The following is an 18,507-nucleotide window of genomic DNA, read 5'->3' on the forward strand; positions in this document are numbered from 1 at the left end:
ACCCTGCAGGGGCTTGTGTCTCCCCCAGGCATGGGGGGGCGGGGCTTCCTTTGTTGCTAGCCCAGAGTCCTGGGTGGAGACTTGAGGACAGTGGTGGAAGAGGCCAGAGTGTAATGTAGAGTGAGGAGTAATGACACAAAGTGTCTCAAAGTCTGTGATGGACTGTGTGGACAATGAAATGACCTTAATCTGGGGCTCCAGCCACTTTTCTGCCAATGCCTGCCTGGCCCCCATCTGCTCTTTGCATCATGTTGCCGTGACGACTGTGGAAGGAATAGGAAGCACCAAGTCGAGGCTGCATCCTGTGCAGGTAACTGGAGGAAACAGAAGCTCAGGCCAGGGCTACAGACTTGCTTTGGAATGTGAGGCTGAGTGTCACTGCCTGGCCGGGAGGCGCTGTGGCCCGGTCACCTCCCCATCTCCTCTGGGGGTGGTGAGGTGGAAAGATGAGGCCCCAGGCCTAAAGCTCCCTCCTGGGACCATTGCATGACCCCGAGGGAACCACGAGGTCAACCAGATCTGGTGGCCAGGGCAGTCGGGTCATGCCAGACCTCGAGGGGGAAGGGGCGATGGATGTTCCCACCTAGCCTCCGAGTGTGCTTAGGGAACCCCTGTCATCTCATATTCAAGATTCCAAAAGCTCTGTGCTCTTGATTAAGAAGCCTGCCTATTCCCTGCTCCCTCCAATGGTAATCCCATGGCTCCTCTCATGTCCTGCCTGCAGAAAATACAGATGTGAGCTACAATGCCTCTATCCTCACTAACATGGAGGTTAGGACGGGCTTAAGAAGAGAATAGAGGCATCTGAATGTCTGACCGAGGCTTTTTTCCTGATGGTATCAGGCCACCTGGCAGTGGATGGAAATTAGGTACAAAGAGTGGACAGTAATCTGAGAGGTTTTGTGGAGAGAATCCAATGCTTTGGGGCAACGTGGAAAGAAATGACAGCAGAGCACTGTGGGAAGGGAAGGCCATTGTTTCCAGAGCTCTTTGTGTGGGGAAACTGATGCAGGGGTCTTCTGGACATTATAGTCACAGAAGGTACCAGAGGCAGGCCCACTGGCCATTTGAGGAGACATGTTGCTCAGATCGTGCCTTCCTTGGGCACTTAATGTGAATGTGGGGCCAGGGCCTCTGGCTGAGCAAGCTGGCTGCATTCTAGGGGAGGCATGAAATTTTCTTTTGAGCTTAAATTTCTTTGAAAGCAGATGAAAGAACAGTTTAAACACAGGGATCATGTCTGAATAATCAGCCAAAACCCTCATTTCCAATGGTACAGATTCTTATTCCCAATGCACTTATTTTGGCCCCAAGTTGTTATAGAGCCAGATTTCACTCCTGCTTTTCCATTGGCTTTTCTCTTGTGGCTCCTATGACACTACGCTTTGTTTGAATTCCTCCTACTTCCTAGTTGGTGCCCTGTGCTGGCTCCCTGCTGGTGGAGGTCCTGATTACTGCAATGTCCTCCTGGCTGGGGCCTGGGCCCTTCTCCTCTTGCCCTGCACACTCCCCCTAGGCAAGTTCATACCATCTACGTGTGCACAGCACTCACATTTATATCTTCAGCTTTGACCTCTCCTCAGAGGTTAGTTTCATATTTCCAACTGCATACTTGACACCACTATGTGAATGTCTAATCTCAAACTTGACAAATCCTATTTGGCCCCTGACTTCTTTCTTACCCAGTCTTCCTCCCTCTGAATCAATGGCAAAAGCATCTGCCCACTTGCTCAAGACAAGACCTAGGAGTCACCTGTGATTCCTTCTCTCCTGTATCGCACCCAATCCATCCAGAAGTGGTGTCTACTTGACTCCCAAAGCCTATGATGGCTTCTTCATCTTCTGTCAGTTTCCCCAATTACTGCTTGGTCCGAGCCACATTCCCTCTTGCCTGGACCATTGTTGTGTCCTGGTTCCTGTTTCTACCCTTGTCCCCTGGAAACCATTACGTAGCCAGAGCTAGAATGATTCTTAACAAACGTAATTAGATCCTATATACTCTTCCCTGATCCAAATCAGGTCATTAAATTCAACTTCCAAGTCACCTCTTCAGAGTGGCTGTTTCTGACCCCTCCAAGTAAGCCACTGGTCACTCCGGGTCCTGTCAGCTTGTACTAATTCTCTACACAGAATTGGCCTCCACCTGGAATTTTCTTGTCTCTTTTGTCAGTTTCCCTACTAACTTCATGAGACTGGAGACCTCGTCTCTCTTCATTGCTCTGTCTCCAGTGCCTTACCATGTGTGGCACGTACTAAGCTCTCAGTAAATATTTATAAAATGGATGAACATATATGCCAGGCACTGGAAATACAACATTTTAGCAATTTTATTTAACATAAATCCCAGGAGAGACTCTGAAAAGACAATAATAATGATGATGATAATAATAATAAAGTAATATGGAGAATCTCCTCGAACGAAAAATCTTGCATAAAAGTCTTCTATATGACACATTTCCAAATTCGTATGTCCCCACTGGACTTCAAGGGTTTCCTTCACTTAAGAATGTAGTGATATTCCAGTTGGAAAAAAAATGTGTTCATCTGTTATTTTATTATTATTATTTTTTTAATGTTTACTTATTTTTGAAAGAGAGACAGAGACATAGTGTGAGCGGGGCGGGGCAGAGAGAGAGACACACAATCTGAGGCAGGCTCCAGGCTCCGAGCTGTCAGCACAGAGTCTGATGGGGTCCTCAAACTCACAAATCGTGAGATCATGACCTGAGGCGAAGTCAGAGGCTTAACTGACTGAGTCCCCCCAGTGCCCTATGTTCATCTCATTCTTAATAAATGCTGATTGAGGGGCACCAGGGTGGCTCAGTTGGTTAAGCCTCTGACTTCGGCTCAGGTCATGATCTCACAGTTCTTGGGTTCGAGCCCTGTGTCGGGCTCTGTGCAGACAGCTCAGAGCCTGGAGCCTGCTTCAGATTCTGTGTGTCCCTCTCTCTCTGACCCTCTCCTGCTCACACTCTGTCTCTGCCTGTCTCTGAAAAGTGAATAAACATAAAAAATGTTTTTAAACTGCTGATTGATTTGGATTGCAGGCTAGTGTATTAAAAGAATATGACACAGCTCTTCCATTCACCATGTGCGATTTTGGCTAAATCTTTTAAAACTCTGGGCCTGCTTCGTCCTGTGTCCAATGCAGAGAATGGAGGGTGAGAAGCACGTCCGGTTCTACTGGTCAATTTTCTTTGAGGAGGCTTTGCTGTGAATAACTAGTATTGGTCGACTACCTGTTATGTGCCAAGTATGATAATGTCAAGGGTGTCATGTGAATTATGTCATTAAATCCTCACCACAGCCCCAGAGATAAGTACTAGGGTGGTCGTCATGATACAGATGAGGGGCCTATGGCTCCCAAGAGGGTTGGTAACCTGGCCAAGGCCACAGTCGGCACTAAGACTGACTTTGTGCAGTGACTGCTACCCCAAGCCACCTGTCGACGTGGACTGGCTTCAGCTGGGTCATCTAGAGAGCCTGAGAGCGTTTGCGCCAATGCATATGTCTACGTGGTCTGTCCCTTTTAGGAGAGAATTGCCAAAAGCCATGGCTCCCAGTGCGGGTTCTGCACCCCTGGCATCGTCATGAGCATGTACACGCTGCTCCGGAACCAGCCCGAACCCACCATTGAGGAGATCGAGGATGCCTTCCAAGGTAAGGGCCTGGAGGCACAGCCTAAGGGGTCGAATAGCAGCTGGGGCTTTGTGGAGGTTAGGGAAGGGCCACAGTGTCAGCCAGGAATGGGTTGGGAGATGGGGCACTGCCTTTTGGAGGAAAGGCTCAGGTACCCCAGCGTGGTGGCTACAGTCTGCTGGGAGCATAGCCCTCTCTGAGTTTGAAGAACAGTCACATGGTCTGGAGACCTCCTGGGTCTCCTGCCTTAGTGTTCATCTTCCCGAGGTGTCCTTCAGCGCTCGGATGGGGTGGCACTGCCTGGTTGGCACAGGAGGAGATCATGTGGAAAATTCCACAGAGGCTAGTGGCTTCCATTCTTCTCAGCTTTTATTAGACAGGATTCTGCAAAGGCCACTTAATGAGGAAGGTGGCTGTGATTCCGAGCCTTGGGCAGGAACTGGCTTCCCACTTGGCCTTTTGTGAATGGGCCCAGGACCCTGGGCATGGTGTCTGTGCCTCTGAATTGAACAGAGAAGACTTGCATCCTTTCACCATTTCAATTCATCATCGACTCAATCAGTTGTATTGAGTTCTATCATATGTCAGGCACTATACAAGGTACAAGGGACACAGGGATGTCCCAGGGGATGAAAGATGGTCTCTACGCTCACAGAGTTTGCAGTCTGAATGGGAAGAGAGATTATAATGTAGTTTGATAAACTCATTGAGAAGGCCATGACCAGACACCAGGGGAGCACTCAGAAGACACCTGATTCGGTCTGGGCAGTGTAGGAAGGCTTCCTGGAAGAAGTGATAGATGTTTTGAAGTCAGAAATACGAGGAGGAGGACAGGGTGTTCCAGGCAGAGAAAACAGAATATGTAAAGTGAGTATTCAACTGAGCCAGGACTAAAGTCACAAGCCCCTCACCTGCCCCCGGTGCCTGTGCTGACAATGCAGCTTTGTGCCTTGGCCCACAGGAAACCTGTGTCGCTGCACGGGCTACAGACCCATCCTCCAGGGCTTCCGGACCTTCGCCAGGGTAAGTGGGGGCTCTGGGACAGCTCCTCAAGCAGCAACACTCCAAAATCCCAGTTGGCAGGGTCCAAGGGCCCCTGGAGGAAGAGGAAAAGGGGGGATGGCCAGCTGGTGGATCTACCTGCGTTGGACTCTGTTGTCTTTGTTCCATCCACGTCAGTAGCACGAGGACTTCCCTTCCAGGGAAGGCTTGTTCCTGGAAGAGGCACCGATGCCCGAGGCTAATTTCTTCCAGGGCATTTGGGTCTGACAGTGCTCTTGTGGCCAGGTGCTGAGCCCTGGTGTTAAGTAACAACCCAGCCCACCCCGCAGCTGCGCCTCTCCTCCTTCCTCTCCGAGCTGCTTTCCATGGTTGGCACTCTGCTAATGAGATCTCCAGACAGTGTGAATCCCTGCAGTGTTCGTACACCTCCGAGGGAGAAGTCTGGGGCTGGCTGTGCGGGCCCTGATTACATAAACACCACACACACCTGCCATCTGCCAGGGGAGGGGGACAGAGGGCTGGCCTCTCCCTTCTTGGCTTCTCTCCCAGCTTCTACCTGACCCCCCAACAGGGTCGAGTTGACTCTGATCCCAATCAAACCGTCTCATCTCAATTTAATTTTGGGTTGGGGGCAGAGTCAGATGCCTTTCACTGACCTTTCGGGGTGCTACATTAGGAAAAGGATATTGTATCCAGATGACCACAAAGAGTGGAGACACAGACAGAGCCTATGGGAGGGAGGGCAGCCCACTCTGCTGAAGGCGTTTGATGACAAAGAACAAGGAGGTGCGGACTTAAATGAAAAAGATCCAAAGACTCCTCCAGTCTTGGAGTCTGCAGACCTGGGTTCAAATCCTAGTCTTTCACTTACCCGATGTATGACCCTGGGCAATTTCCTTGTTTCTCAAATGGGGATTATAATGGCACATACAATATTATAACGTTATAATAATACATATATAATTATAATAATATTACAAAATTATAATAATGCCTATAATGATTCTTATAGTGTTTGTGGAAAGCACTTCTTATAAAGCCCTTAAACAGTGCCTGGCACATCTTAAATATTAAGTATTTCTTCTATCACGCAATATTTGAGCTACATCAATTGCTCAAGCTTCCCTGAGAGCCAAGGATTGTTAATCTTGCCCACGTAATTGTTTCTTAAGAGGCTTCTCAAAGAGCTACAATCTTATCAGCCCTCCTACTTTCTGAAAAAGTGAAGGGCTTTTGAGTGTAGTAGATGGTTATGTCCCTTGTCAGGGCTGGAGTTTTGTCATCGTTGAAATGGTCCTCGACCAGCTGCCAGGCGGTGTAGAGCTGAGTGGCCTGAGCTCCCCAAATGACTCGCACACAGGGTGTGCTCAGAAGCTCATGCACACCGGTCGTTGGAGACCCCTGTCCCCAAGGTCTTATTCAGAGCCATTGAACTCTGACTGTACCCACAGTTCTAACAAACCTGCCTACCTCATTTTCATGCCCATAGCACACATTAGGTAAGTGAGGAGGATTTGCCGGAAGGAGGCACACTGTTCACAGCAAGAAATGGCACTGTCCATCTAGCAGCAGGGAAGGAAATGGAGGAACAGTAAAACGAGCACAAGCCTAGTGGTCTAGTACGCTGAGAAAAGGAGAAATCTCTCCAGGGGAGAAAAACCCAGCCTTATTCAACCTCATTGACATTAGACATTGAGGGAGTGACACATTATTGTACATCTCAGTAATTTATGTCATGGCCATGGCAATGGATTATCAAGAAGAACAATGTCAGGAAGAATGAGCTGACACTTCATCCGGAAAGGGTACTTTGGTGAAATATGTCCTTCCCCCACCAAGCACCGGGTGAGCGAGGCCGATGGCTTGCTGTATGCAGGTTCCCTCGCTTTGGTTAGGGCCTGGTGATTCTCCTGCATCACCCCTCTCCAGGAAGACAGCTGAGAAGAGACACTACAGGGACATTTATTTCTTCCAGAGGAAAAGGCAAGGCCATGGTGGGAGGGTCCAGAGGAGACAGCACTGTGACGTCCAAGGCAAGGCTGTGCAGAAGGCGGCTGTGCACGGGGCAGCACGTGCAGGGGCTGAGGCCAGGGCAGGGTTCTCTGTTGGTGACAGGTCCAACAGCACTTTCTTAAAGGGCATCCTTTCAGCCTCCGTGGCGCTGTGGGGACTTTCCTGGGCCCACTAGTGGGGTGTGACTCATCCCTTGGGAACTGGCAGCACGGAATGGTGTTTCCCATGATTCAAGTGCAGAAGGGCCACCCCAGACCTGCTGCTGTAGGAACTGGCTGCCTTGGAGGCGTGCCCGGGGCAATGTCTGGGAGTTTCTCCCACCTTTGCCTCTGAGCATGATTCCATGATTCCAGAGTGTTTCCCAGGTCCTGAGCTGAGACTCCTGTCTTCTCAGGACGGATCACTCAGGTGGACCCACCCCTTCCCCACCCTCATTTCCTTCGTTCTGGGAGCTCTACCCTGTGCTCTGCCCCTGGAACCCTGAAAGATCTTGAGCTAGTCTTTCCCCAGGGTGATGGGTCATCAGACCTGTACCCATCCTCAAGCATAGGATCACAGTGAGGAAGGAAGTATGTCTAGCTTTCGTGAGGTCATCTGGCACACTGGCTGGACACCTCTTTGAACCCAACATTGGGCCCAGACATGCTTTGAAGGAGCTCCACCAGACCCCAGCCTGGAAAGAGGCCATCCGGGCCCCCTCAGTGCTTGACTGATGTAGAAGTAGAGGCTCCTGGGGGCCCAGAGAATAAAGGGGGAAAATGGACCTAAAGATATGTTTTGGTAGAGTAGGACTTAGCTTTAATAGAGACATTTTCTCAAAATTTCCTGGTGCTTCCAGGAGAGATCTTACTTGTCTAGTCATGAGTGACTTAGTCTCCATCAACCAAGAAAGGGAGAGTGGTTAGAGCAGAGGTCTTCCGTCTGCGCAGAGGTCAGTGGAATGGGAGCGGCTGGCGGCTGTTTCTACTGATGCTGGCACAGCAGCAGGCCTCAATTTCGTTGACTATTCACGATCCAGGGTCTTTAGCTTCTGTGAAAACTCTTTGCAAATATTTCTGTGTGAATATCTGTCATCTTTCTAGGATGGTGGGTGCTGTGGAGGAAGTGGGAACGACCTGAACTGTTGCATGAACCAGAAGACAGACCACAAGGTGAGTGGGACCTCCTTTTCCTGGAAGCCTGGGGGCCAATCTCAGATCCAAGGAGCAGCGGACTCTCTTCACAACCTCAGCAGTGCGGCCAGAAGAGGAAACGTTGATGCCCACACTGAGCGGCTGGGTGGGGGGGGCGGTGAATATGCACATTAGCCCCTCTGGCGAGACCTCACTGTTCCTGCTTCCCAGGAACGGCACGGCCCCCCCGCCAAGCCTGCTGGGGTGGGGGTGGGGAGGTGCAAACAAGCTCGCTTCGACAAAGGATTGGGTAGATCATACAGGCGTTTTAGAGGAGGAGATGAGGTATCACTCATCTGTTCCCTTTCCCAGCAGATCACTCTCTCGCCATCTCTATTCAACCCGGAGGAGTTCACGCCCCTGGATCCCACCCAGGAGCCCATCTTCCCCCCAGAGTTGCTGGTAGGTGATGCCCCGCGGAGAGGCCCCGCTAAGTCTGTGTGCCATGAGCCCCTGGAGACCCACTTTATTCATACCAATGGGGACCTTTGTGTCCTTGTCCTTTGGGTTTTCCTTTCCCCTTCTGACACTGGAGGTCAAGTCCCTCTGTCACATACTCCCAAAGGGACGCACACTTGTTGCACACATGTCACTCTGAGCACAGAGAGTGGATCCCTCCAGGACCCTGTGTAGAGTAACAGGTGCTCCAGAAGCATCTGCTGACCTGGCTACGTCGAATGTAAAAGTAAGTCCCTTAGCACCCATTCTCCTTGCAAGCAGTCCATTATTTTACAAACCAACAACAAAGAAGCAAAGCTGTACTCAGAGGGCACAATGCATGGCTTGCTGCTCTGGTTTAAGGACACTCTCACACCCACCCTCCCACCATGACGATTCTGCTTCTTCGCTCCCACATTCATGGCAAGGAAAGAATCGTGCCTCTCTCTAAATTCCTGAGTGCAGATTCCCTGGGGGGTGTTGAGCACATGAAGACAGCCTGTTGAGTCCAATGGGACAGCAGGAAGGGCTTTGGGGCAGGCCACCGGCACACCTTTCTCTGGATCGTGTAACCTTGAGCAAACTGTCAGTTTGATTTGGGGTTTGTCTCTCCCAGCCCCACGTCACCCCTCACACACTAGAACCAGCCTCTGCTGTGTTCCCTCCTGACACCCCTTCCTTTGCTACCTCGTCCCCCCCACACCTTGTCCACTGCACCTGCTGGGGACAGCGGGGGTGGGGCTGGGGGCACTGCACTGAACCTGGGCTTTTGGTCAGAACAGTCCAGGTCACCTGGTGGCAGGTGAAGGTCCCATAACCTCCTGGGTCCTCAGGTTCGTCCTGCACCTGTGAAAGGTGGGGCTAATGATGCTTCCTCCCCGGAGGTCTCCTAAAGCCTAAGTGAGATCATGTGTGTGCCACATCCTCCCTGCCTCAGTACGTGCAAGTTCCCCTCCCTTCTCCCCGGACCTGGATCCTCGTTCTGAATTCAGTATTGAACGAATCAGTAGAAGACTAGACCCCTTTGGGGACCTAAATTCATCAGGGAATGGCCGTAGGAAGGAGACTGTGTGGCAAGAAACTACCTTTTCCAGAGGCTGAAAGATACTCCTCAGAAGCAGCTGCGTTTTGAAGGCGAGCGAGTGACCTGGATCCAGGCCTCAACCCTGCAGGAGCTGCTGGACCTCAAAGCCCAGGACCCCGAGGCCAAGCTGGTGGTGGGGAACACGGAGATCGGTGAGAGCGGGGCCGGCCTGCAGCCTGCAAGGGGCCAGTCTGCCTGGGCAACCCCACGCTGGCTGTGTGTCCTCAGAAAACTTGCTTTTCCTCCCCTGGCCCTGGTTCCCATTGTATATAGGGGGGAATAACACCTCCTCAAAGGGCTGTTCTGAGTATTGGATGAGATCCTTACTGACCGCTCTCCGGAAACACGTCGGGTGCCAGCTATGTGCTGGGAACTGTGGGAGGAGCTGGGCTACCCAGATCAGGTTCTTTGTTCGTTCTCTGGAGTACCTCCCAGTGGAAGTGAGGGGGGAGCAGTGGAATTCAAGGTTCTAGGCCAGTGACAGATGCTAGGGGTTCCAGAAATGACATTCTCTTGTCCCCCACTTTCTGGCAAAGGAGAGCTGTGCCAATGTGACTGTGTCTGTGTTGCCCATGACTGTGGCTACCGGCCCTGTTCCTGCCACCACCTGGGACGTGAAGCTCACAATACGTGAATGGGCCAGGGTGGCTGAGGGATGTGTAGCTCTCTTCCCCAGTGCTCGAAGGGATGGAAGCAGAGGTGCCCAGGTCGCTGCTAATGTCCATCCGTTCCTGAAGCTGGCTTGGCCCTTTTCTCCTTTGCTGGCTCCCAAGCCCAGGGAGGCTCCAAGGAGAGGATCGTGGCATAGCCAAGGTCTTAGAGGACCTCTGGTTTCGGGGCAATCGACATACTTTTAAGCCGCCACAACCATCCTGTGGGAGACTCCTGGCTATTGTTCTGGAAAGAGTCCCCTGGGTCCTGGGTTTTTGTTGGATCTGAGGACACAGAGAGGAGGGCCTGGCTTGGCTCTAAGCTAGCAGAGTACAGATCCGGCCCCGGCCCCGTGAGCACAGGTGTGGTACAGAGACCCCAGCTGCAGTAACGTAGACACGCGAGATGTGCCTCAGGTGATGTGGTCCTGAGGGTCTGCATAGATGTGGCCCTGGGGTCCAGGGCAGCACGAGTTAAAGTGGAGGACGACTGTGTGGAAGAGTCTTTCATTTCCTTTGACATGTGACATGTTCCTTGTCATGGGTCACCTAACATCCTGGACCCAGTTAGATTCTAATAGAAGGGAATCCATAAAAATTTCATGAGCTCCAAGTGAGAGGGAATTTCTTACGACCACTCCCTCTGCCTCACCCCTTCTCCCTTATACATACATGCAGCAGTGTAACCACTGACAGCCAGGGTAGGGTGCTGGAGAAGCTGGGCATAGAGAGAACCTTGTCAAGACAGGCCATGGATGGCCTCTGTCTGCAGTCTTTATCCTGGGAACCGGTATTCATACAGGCCAGACTCCGCAAAGCCTGGGCCACCCATCAGACACTCTGAATAGCCCCCGAGAGGGTGGGGAGGATGGGCAGACATTTCTTTTTGAACCTTCCCATCTGTAGGTCTGTGGGAGGGGCTGGGAGGTGCAGAGCTAACCAGGTCTCAGGAACAGAACAAAGGGGCGTCTGCTCACAGACCTTTCTAACTTGACAGAAGGCCGGTAGAGACGTGTGGTCCTGCAAAGTCCTGCTCAGGCAGGTGTCGGGGACCAGGAGGCAGATTTGATGTTTTCTCTCTCAGACGATTTTCCTTTTTGTCTGAATGCTAGACTTTTGGGTTATTAGGACTATTATACCCCAACTCTAAGAATTGTCTGTTCTTAGCTGTGTAATGTGGGCAAGAGCCTCACCTTCCTGTGCCTCAGTTTCTCTTCCTATAAACTGAAAATCACAGTATCTCCCAAGGCTATTGTGAGGATTTAATGAGTTAAAACATGTAAAGTGCTTACATGGGTTCCTGACATATTTTAGCATGCTGCGGCTTCATCTACTATCCCCCACCCCTGCCCCACACACAGACACATAGTCACACACACAGGTTAATTCACATCTCATCTCATTGAACACTAAAAGACACATCAGCAGGGCCTATGGTGGTTCCATGTGTGCGAAGTGTGTATGACAGGATCAAGCAGGCTCTCCTTACTGAAGAGCAGAAAATCTGAAGGTGTTGAAGGTCCAAGCACAGAGTCAGAAAGCTAAATTTAAAAAAAAGGAAGCTTTTTTGGGTGATAAAAGAAATCAAAAGGCAAAAAAGAATTTCATCTCATCTGAATTCCACTAGGATTTTTGGGGGGAGGGAGAGAAAGACACAGTTTGCCGGCTGATAGCGTGGAAACCGCAGTCCTAAGACACCCACAGAGCATGATGCGATCGTGACTATGTCATAGGTCCTGTGTGCGTGGTGGGAACAATGCCGAGGCCCGCCTGGTAGTAGCCTGTTAACTTCGGGTTTCTTGTTTTTCTCGAGGCATTGAGATGAAATTTAAGAATAAGCTGTTTCCTAAGATGGTCTGCCCAGCCTGGATCCCTGAGCTGAATTCAGTGGAGCATGGACCTGAAGGTCAGGAGGGGTTTGCCCTGAGCCCACGGAAGGCTGGGATGCAGGGGATGGGTCCCTTGGGAGGGGTGGTCGGTGCCAGGAGAGCCTCTCCTTTGGCTGCGCTGCCACCTGCTTCTCCTGGAGCTGCCTTGCGTGGGGAGCAGGGACGCCCTTCATTGCCTTCCTCCACTGAGCATCTGTGGCAGACTGCCAGGGGGCAAGGGGGGCTGTGAGATTCTCCACAGTCATTCTCAATCCTGGTTCCACATTAGAATCGCTCATAGGATGAAGAGGTCAGTGCTGGGAGGTCTTGGGTACTTTAATAAAGAAACAGGACTTCTCCTTCAGAGATCTGATTTTATTGACATGAGAACCATGGTCTAGAGAAGAGAGCATGCTGGTTGTAGGATCAAGAGGGCTGTGGTTGAGTCCTGGCTAGTGTATTAGCTGGGTGGCATGGGGCAAGTCACTTCACCTCTCTGGGCGTTAATTTCCTCATCCCTATAAGGATGTGAGAGCTGGTTCATCGTCACTCAGGTACCAGTAAAGCATGGTAGGGGCTGTGTGTCCAAGTGTTTTCTGAACTGTGAAGGGAATCGCTGTCTTTCTGCACATGTGTTCCCAGGTATCTCCTTCGGAGCCTCGTGTCCCTTGAGCTTTGTGGAAAAGACGCTGCTCGATGCAGTCGCCAACCTTCCTGCCTACCAAACAGAGGTGTTCAAAGGTGTTTTGGAGCAGCTGCGCTGGTTTGCTGGGAAGCAGGTCAAGTCTGTGGCGGTGAGTCCCTGTTCAGGAGCCCTCAAGGCTGAGGTCATGGGGCCTTTTGTCACAAGGCAGATAGGCTAGTCTGTCCTCTGCTGAAGATCTGGTGCGCCCCAAACTCTAGTGCTTAGAGCTATGTGGGGTGTTTGTTAAAAATGCAGTTTCCTGGGCACTGCTCTCAGAGATTCCTACTCAGTAGGGCTGGGATGGAGCCCCAAAGGTGCTTCTGGGGAAGGGGGCCTGCGGGTCACTCTTGGAAACACATGCTGTGTGCCTCAGTCTGTACCCCTGAGGTTGGCAAGATGGAGCCTCCTGCCCACCTTGTTCCTGAACTTGGCCAAAGCTATCAGCAAGTGGATGAGAGATTGAGCCAAATGTAGTCTTGGACTACCTTTCATCATTGGGGGGAGAGGCAGAGGTAGACACCCCCAGAGAGGAAGGAGGGGTCCAGCTGTTGACTGTTCACAACTAACTCCAGACTAGCCCCCGGGTTCCCCATTTGCTAGCGGCATTCACACACCCAGGACCATTGGCGGCTCACAACAGCTGACAGTGTAGGGTTGGCGGGGGGGGGGGGGGGGGGGGAAGGAAAGCCACCCCGTCCATTCTATTTTGTTGTTTTCAATTAGAACAAAACTCAAAGGAAACAGCCCCCGCCCCGTTTCCTCACCCTACCCCAAGAACCTGACACCTCTGATTGTGGCTGAGTAGACAGAAGCTCAGAAAGCTCCACTAAATTCTCCAGCTGGGTGGGAATCTACTTCCAGGAAGTATTTGCTTGCATCATGTGATAAACCACCTCAACCCTTTCAGAAAACGTTTGGATGAAATTGAGCAGATTTCAAGGAGCTGACCCACATTACCGACGAGTAAATTTTAGAGCTGAGATCCAATCCCAAGTGTTCAGAACTCAGGTTTTGCACGTTGTTCTGGATGCTCAGTTACGCCGGTCTTGTGCCTTCAGCGAGCAGGTGTCCCCCACCTGTCCTGAGTTCTGCAGCCTGCTGTGAGAGCAAGGTTTTCCTGGGTGGGCTGGGCTCTCACGCACACTCTCTGCTTGTTCTAGTCCATCGGAGGGAACATCATCACCGCCAGCCCCATCTCTGACCTCAACCCTGTGTTCATGGCCAGTGGGGCCAAGCTGACCATCGTGTCCACAGGTGAGAGCTACGTCATACGGAAGTCAGGAAAGAGGGCCCCACAGGGGAGAAGGCTCACAAGATAGGTGACTTTTTGGAGAGACAGGGCCCACAAGTCAATGACCCAGCCGTCCTAAGGTTTGGATCCCTGGGAACTGCAAGGGAGATATACCCAGATTGGGGGCCAGGAGAGCCAGACCATTTCCTTATTAAGAATTCCCAACAGGATCTGTCACCTAGAAGCCTTACCTAGTAGTGTGCTAGAGCCAGAATGCACTGGCTCGCCACAGCCCACAGCTGGATTTTCAGGGAGTCTGTGTGTGTTTGATAGACATGGCCATTATTAAAAATTGAATTGTAGAAACTTACAATAAAATAAATTACATTAAATTAAAGGTAATAAGTGCTCAAAATTCATCACATCCTAATATTTGAGTTTATTTTACTATTGCCCATGCCCTTAGAGTTATTCCCGTCTGTTATATCTGTAGAGTGGAAATGCTAAGTAATGATATGCTGCTATGCACCGTCCTTGTTGGAGGGTCCGCGAGACCATCCCTAGTTTTGATGACTCCTAGGAAGTCAGGGAGGACTCCCAGGACTCAGCCTATCGTCATACTCATGGCCATGACTTATTAAGTGGGAGGACACAAAGTAAACTTGGCAAAGTTAAGAGGGACTTGGGGCACAGTCTGGAGGAATCCAGGCACAAGCTTCCAGAGACTTCTCCCGGTGGCGTCACACAGGACACACATCATTCCCTCAGTCACAAGCTGCATTGTGATAACGCATGTGAAGTGTTGTCTGCCGGGGAAGCTCGTCAGAGACTGAACAGCTAGGGCTTTTTGGGGGGTTGGTTGCGTAGCCCTTCTTGGCAGGTACCAAAAGCCCAGGCACCCGGACAGAAAGCAGATGTTCAGCATAAACCGTGTTGTTTGTATGAACAGTTGTGTAGACACAGTCAGTCATCTTATCGGGGAATCTGCTGAAATCCAAGTTCCCAGAAGACAGCCATGGCCAACCTTTGTAGGCAGTCCTTTCAGAGGACAGCAGGCGTGTCGTGTCAACTCTTTGCTACCCTCTTTCCAACTTCATGTTCACTGATGTCACTCCGGGAGCCTGAAATTGGCTATGGTGGGAGTATTGATACCGTAGAAATTAGCAAGTACTGCAAATCTGGACTCCCTCCACCCACACATAGTCAATTGTTAAACATTCACCAGCACATCCCTGCGTAAGGATTTTAGATAGAGGACCTTGGCCCTAATTGTGCCAGCACTGCCCTCTGACTATGGGTACCAGAGACCAGAATGGGGAATTTACCGGTGCTTCGTTCTCTGCTTTCTCACATCTCTGCATCCGGCCTGTGTACAGGCACCAGGAGAACGGTTCGGATGGATCACACCTTCTTCCCCGCGTACAGAAAGACCCTGCTAGCTCCGGAGGAGATACTGCTTTCCATCGAGATCCCCTACAGCAGGGAGGTGAGCTGCTCAGGAGCGTCCCATATCACTCTTACCGCAGCGAGGCTCCAGACAAGAGACCAGAGTCTGCCTCGGGGACCAAGCTCAGCATCTCTCAACCTTAACCAAGTCTCTGAACACTGCCTTTCACCAGCCATAGTGTTCTCTGGGCAATGAAGAGCTTCAGGGCAGGGAAGAGGGCATTCCATGGACTCATGGCACATGATCCTGGGCAAATCGTTTCAGATTTCTGAGCCTCTGCTTGCTCGTCTGTAAAACGGACACAATGTTTCCTACCCGGGAGGTTATCGTGAGGATTGAAATCAGGTATGCCTAAGGTTCCAGGCGGATGTCCAGAAACCAGTGGGGATCTCCATCTGGTAGCTAGCAACATGATTTCAAGAGCACATCTAGCCACTGAGCACTTCTGTCCCAGGTCAGAGGAGACTGGGGCTTGCACGCTGAGTGGAGGGGCTGCCCGTGGGTCAGGCCCACACATGTTGATGAGGTGTTTATTTGCTGACCTTGCTCTGAGTTGGCGTGGTTGCATTTCTGCTCATGGGAGGTTTTTCTGTCCTGTTGAGGCAAGTCTGGGCACTTCTGGCTGCCTCGCTGTTGTTCCTGGGGGCCTGTGGTGTCGTCACCTGGTGGCTCTCTCTCCTCCCTCACCAGCTACACATTCCATAATGGGCCGTGTAGAAAAGTGATCTGTGTGAGGCTGGGAAAGCAGCTGTGATGGAGAGTATTAGGAGTTTTACCCAGGTAGCGCTTGAGCGCGTGTTACAAGGCATGTTCGCCCTTGCTAATTTTGGCCCCCTTAATGAGAATGCTAATTAAATTAGAGCCATGATGTCCCTGAGGTGGTTTCTTACTGATTTTCTAGCTTGTCCTTATAGACCATTTTGAGCAGTGATTCCCAGAGTTTTTGTATTTCACAGATCAGTAAATTTTCCTCTTTTTAATTATGAGTTGGAGAAGGGAGGAGGGAACAGGCATACAAGAGTCCAGTTTTTATTTTGCCAGATAGGGACATTAGCCAAAAACATTTCATAGGGGCGCCCGGGTGGCTCAGTCAGCTAAGCTTCCGACTTCAGCTCAGGTCACGATCTCACGGTTCATGAGTGCAAGCCCCACATCGGGCTCTCTGCTGTCGGCACAGAGCCTGCTTCAGATCCTCTGTCCCTCTCTCTCTGTCTCTGTCCCTCCTCTGCTCCTTCTGTCTCTCTCTCAAAAATAAATAAATACACTGAAGAAAATCTTTAAAAACAAAAAACATGTCATGACAGAAAGGAGATTTTAATACCCAGAAGTAGGGAGCTTTCTCAAGAGGGGACAGCTGCCAATCAGACACTGACATGGTGTGGGACCCCAGTGGACACATCACCGTGGACTGGCACAGTCCTGTTCCAGAACCAAGCGCAGACTCCAGGCTCACGGTCCTGGGGCCATGTTTGACATTGGGAATCTGTACTAGTGTCATGGTCAGGAGGAAGCCCGATGACTTCTTCGAACAAAAGCTTGTGGCCAGTGTGGGCGTCCACAGTGAGCTTCGTTGGGCTTTCTCAACATCACTTCCCTTAAGTCTCTGCCTTTGACGTTAATCAGAATTTGCGGTGCCAGGTGGGTTCAGACCTCCAGCAAAACCTGGCCAGAAAGGGCTTGATAGGAGATCGTTCTTACCTGGAAAGTGACTCATGCGGGCCTCCTATCCTGACAGACAGGGCCTGCCTGGAGCCCAGCGGGGAATGTGTGCTCAAAGCACAAAGGCAGCTAGTGTTTCATAGTGTGGTTCATTCTTTCAGGAAGCAAGGTTTCTAACCGTGAACAATAGACCAGTGGGAGAGACAAGCTAGCGAGAGCACGTGCACAGGCGTGGGTGAGGGTGCGTTTCACACTCCCGGTGGCATCTCGTTGTATCTGCTTGAGAGGCAGTTAAGCCAACAGAGGTTTGGGCACAGCTGAGAGGCTGGGTGGGCTCTGAAGCTGGGCACCAGGATGGGAGGACTGGGGGCTGGGGGACCGTGAGCAGCCTTTGTGAACATGTCTTTCCTCTTCTCAGCTGTTGGTTGAGAGAACCCTGCTCTCCTTTTCCTTGACTTTAGGTGTTCCTGACCGACAGGGGAAATCTCGCCCCTTTGCCGGCTGCTGGGAGTGTTATCCGGGCCTCGTGCTGAGTACGGGACAGTCGGCGCGCCCACATCTTTGAGTCCCACCGGCAGCCCCTTGCGGGGTTGCGATGGCCCTGTCCCTTCACCTGCCCTTTCACCCCCGTGCTTCAGCCTCACCATCTGCAGTTGTAGCAAATGCAGGGGAGAAGCAGGAACCTTTCTCTTGTTTTGCAGGGTGAGTATTTCTCAGCCTTCAAGCAGGCCTCTCGGAGAGAAGATGACATCGCCAAGGTGACCAGCGGCATGAGGGTCCTGTTCAACCCGGGAACCGCGCAGGTGAAGGAGCTGGCCCTTTGCTACGGCGGAATGCACGACAGAACCGTCTCAGCCCTCAAGACCACGCGGAAGCAGATATCAAAGTGAGAGCTGCCGGCAGAGTGAAACGGCCAGTGCCGCTCCGACTCCCACAGTGCTGCTAGCTGCCGGGACTGCCGGCGCCGTTACTCTTGCCGCCGCTGCAGCCATGACTTCCGCCCTTACCGGGGTTACCGCTGCTGCTACCCTGACTGCCGCTACCCGTAGCTCGATTCCTGGTAGCATGGCTGTGGCTGCGCCGGTTCCACCCTGCCTGCTACGGCTCCGCTGCTCTTGGTACCGCTGGGCCCGCCGTTGCGAGCGGCCACCGTTGCCATTGCTCTCACGGCTGGGCCTCTACCCCAGTTACTGCGGCTGGCACTACTCACACTGGTACTGCTACTTCTGTTGCTCCTCTTCCCGCTGCTGCCACTGCTGCTGTTTCTGCCACCGTCACTCCTCGGACTAGTGTTGCCGCTGTGGCTTCCACTGCTGTTCCCAGCGATGCCACCACTGCGGTCTCTCTACCGCTGATGCTCGTATTGCGGCTCTACTCTTCCTGCGGCTCCTCCCGAGAGTACTGCCCACAGCGTTCCTGCTGCCACTGTGTTAATGCTGTTGCTGCCACTGTTGTGTGTGTCCCCAGCGTGACTCTCGCCACGACTCACGGTCGCGCCTCTGCTGCTCCTCCCGCTACTAGTCACAGTGTCGCCAGCGCTGCTGCTACTGCTCTCACCACTGTTCCTCTTTCCACGACTTCTACGCCTTCTGCTTTCGCTTCTCCCACGGCTGTTACTT

General features: G+C 51.8%; 1 protein-coding gene across 3 annotated transcripts in view; it reads left to right on the forward strand.

The window, feature by feature from the left end:
• The window catches only part of XDH (xanthine dehydrogenase), a 58,478-nt gene that overhangs the window by 9,687 nt on the left and 30,284 nt on the right, over positions 1-18,507 (forward strand). For 2 of the 3 annotated variants that reach the window (XM_047852918.1, XM_047852920.1), the window contains 11 exons: positions 202-310; positions 3,534-3,660; positions 4,601-4,662; positions 7,737-7,805; positions 8,139-8,228; positions 9,359-9,500; positions 11,812-11,904; positions 12,509-12,660; positions 13,712-13,805; positions 15,159-15,268; positions 17,590-17,774. In XM_047852918.1, coding sequence (XP_047708874.1) covers positions 202-310; positions 3,534-3,660; positions 4,601-4,662; positions 7,737-7,805; positions 8,139-8,228; positions 9,359-9,500; positions 11,812-11,904; positions 12,509-12,660; positions 13,712-13,805; positions 15,159-15,268; positions 17,590-17,774 — 1,233 coding nt within the window. The remainder of the gene's footprint in view (positions 1-201; positions 311-3,533; positions 3,661-4,600; positions 4,663-7,736; positions 7,806-8,138; positions 8,229-9,358; positions 9,501-11,811; positions 11,905-12,508; positions 12,661-13,711; positions 13,806-15,158; positions 15,269-17,589; positions 17,775-18,507) is intronic. The other variant, XM_047852919.1, reaches the window with a different exon arrangement.

Source organism: Prionailurus viverrinus, chromosome A3, assembly GCF_022837055.1.
Source record: "Prionailurus viverrinus isolate Anna chromosome A3, UM_Priviv_1.0, whole genome shotgun sequence".
Lineage (NCBI taxonomy): Eukaryota > Metazoa > Chordata > Mammalia > Carnivora > Felidae > Prionailurus > Prionailurus viverrinus.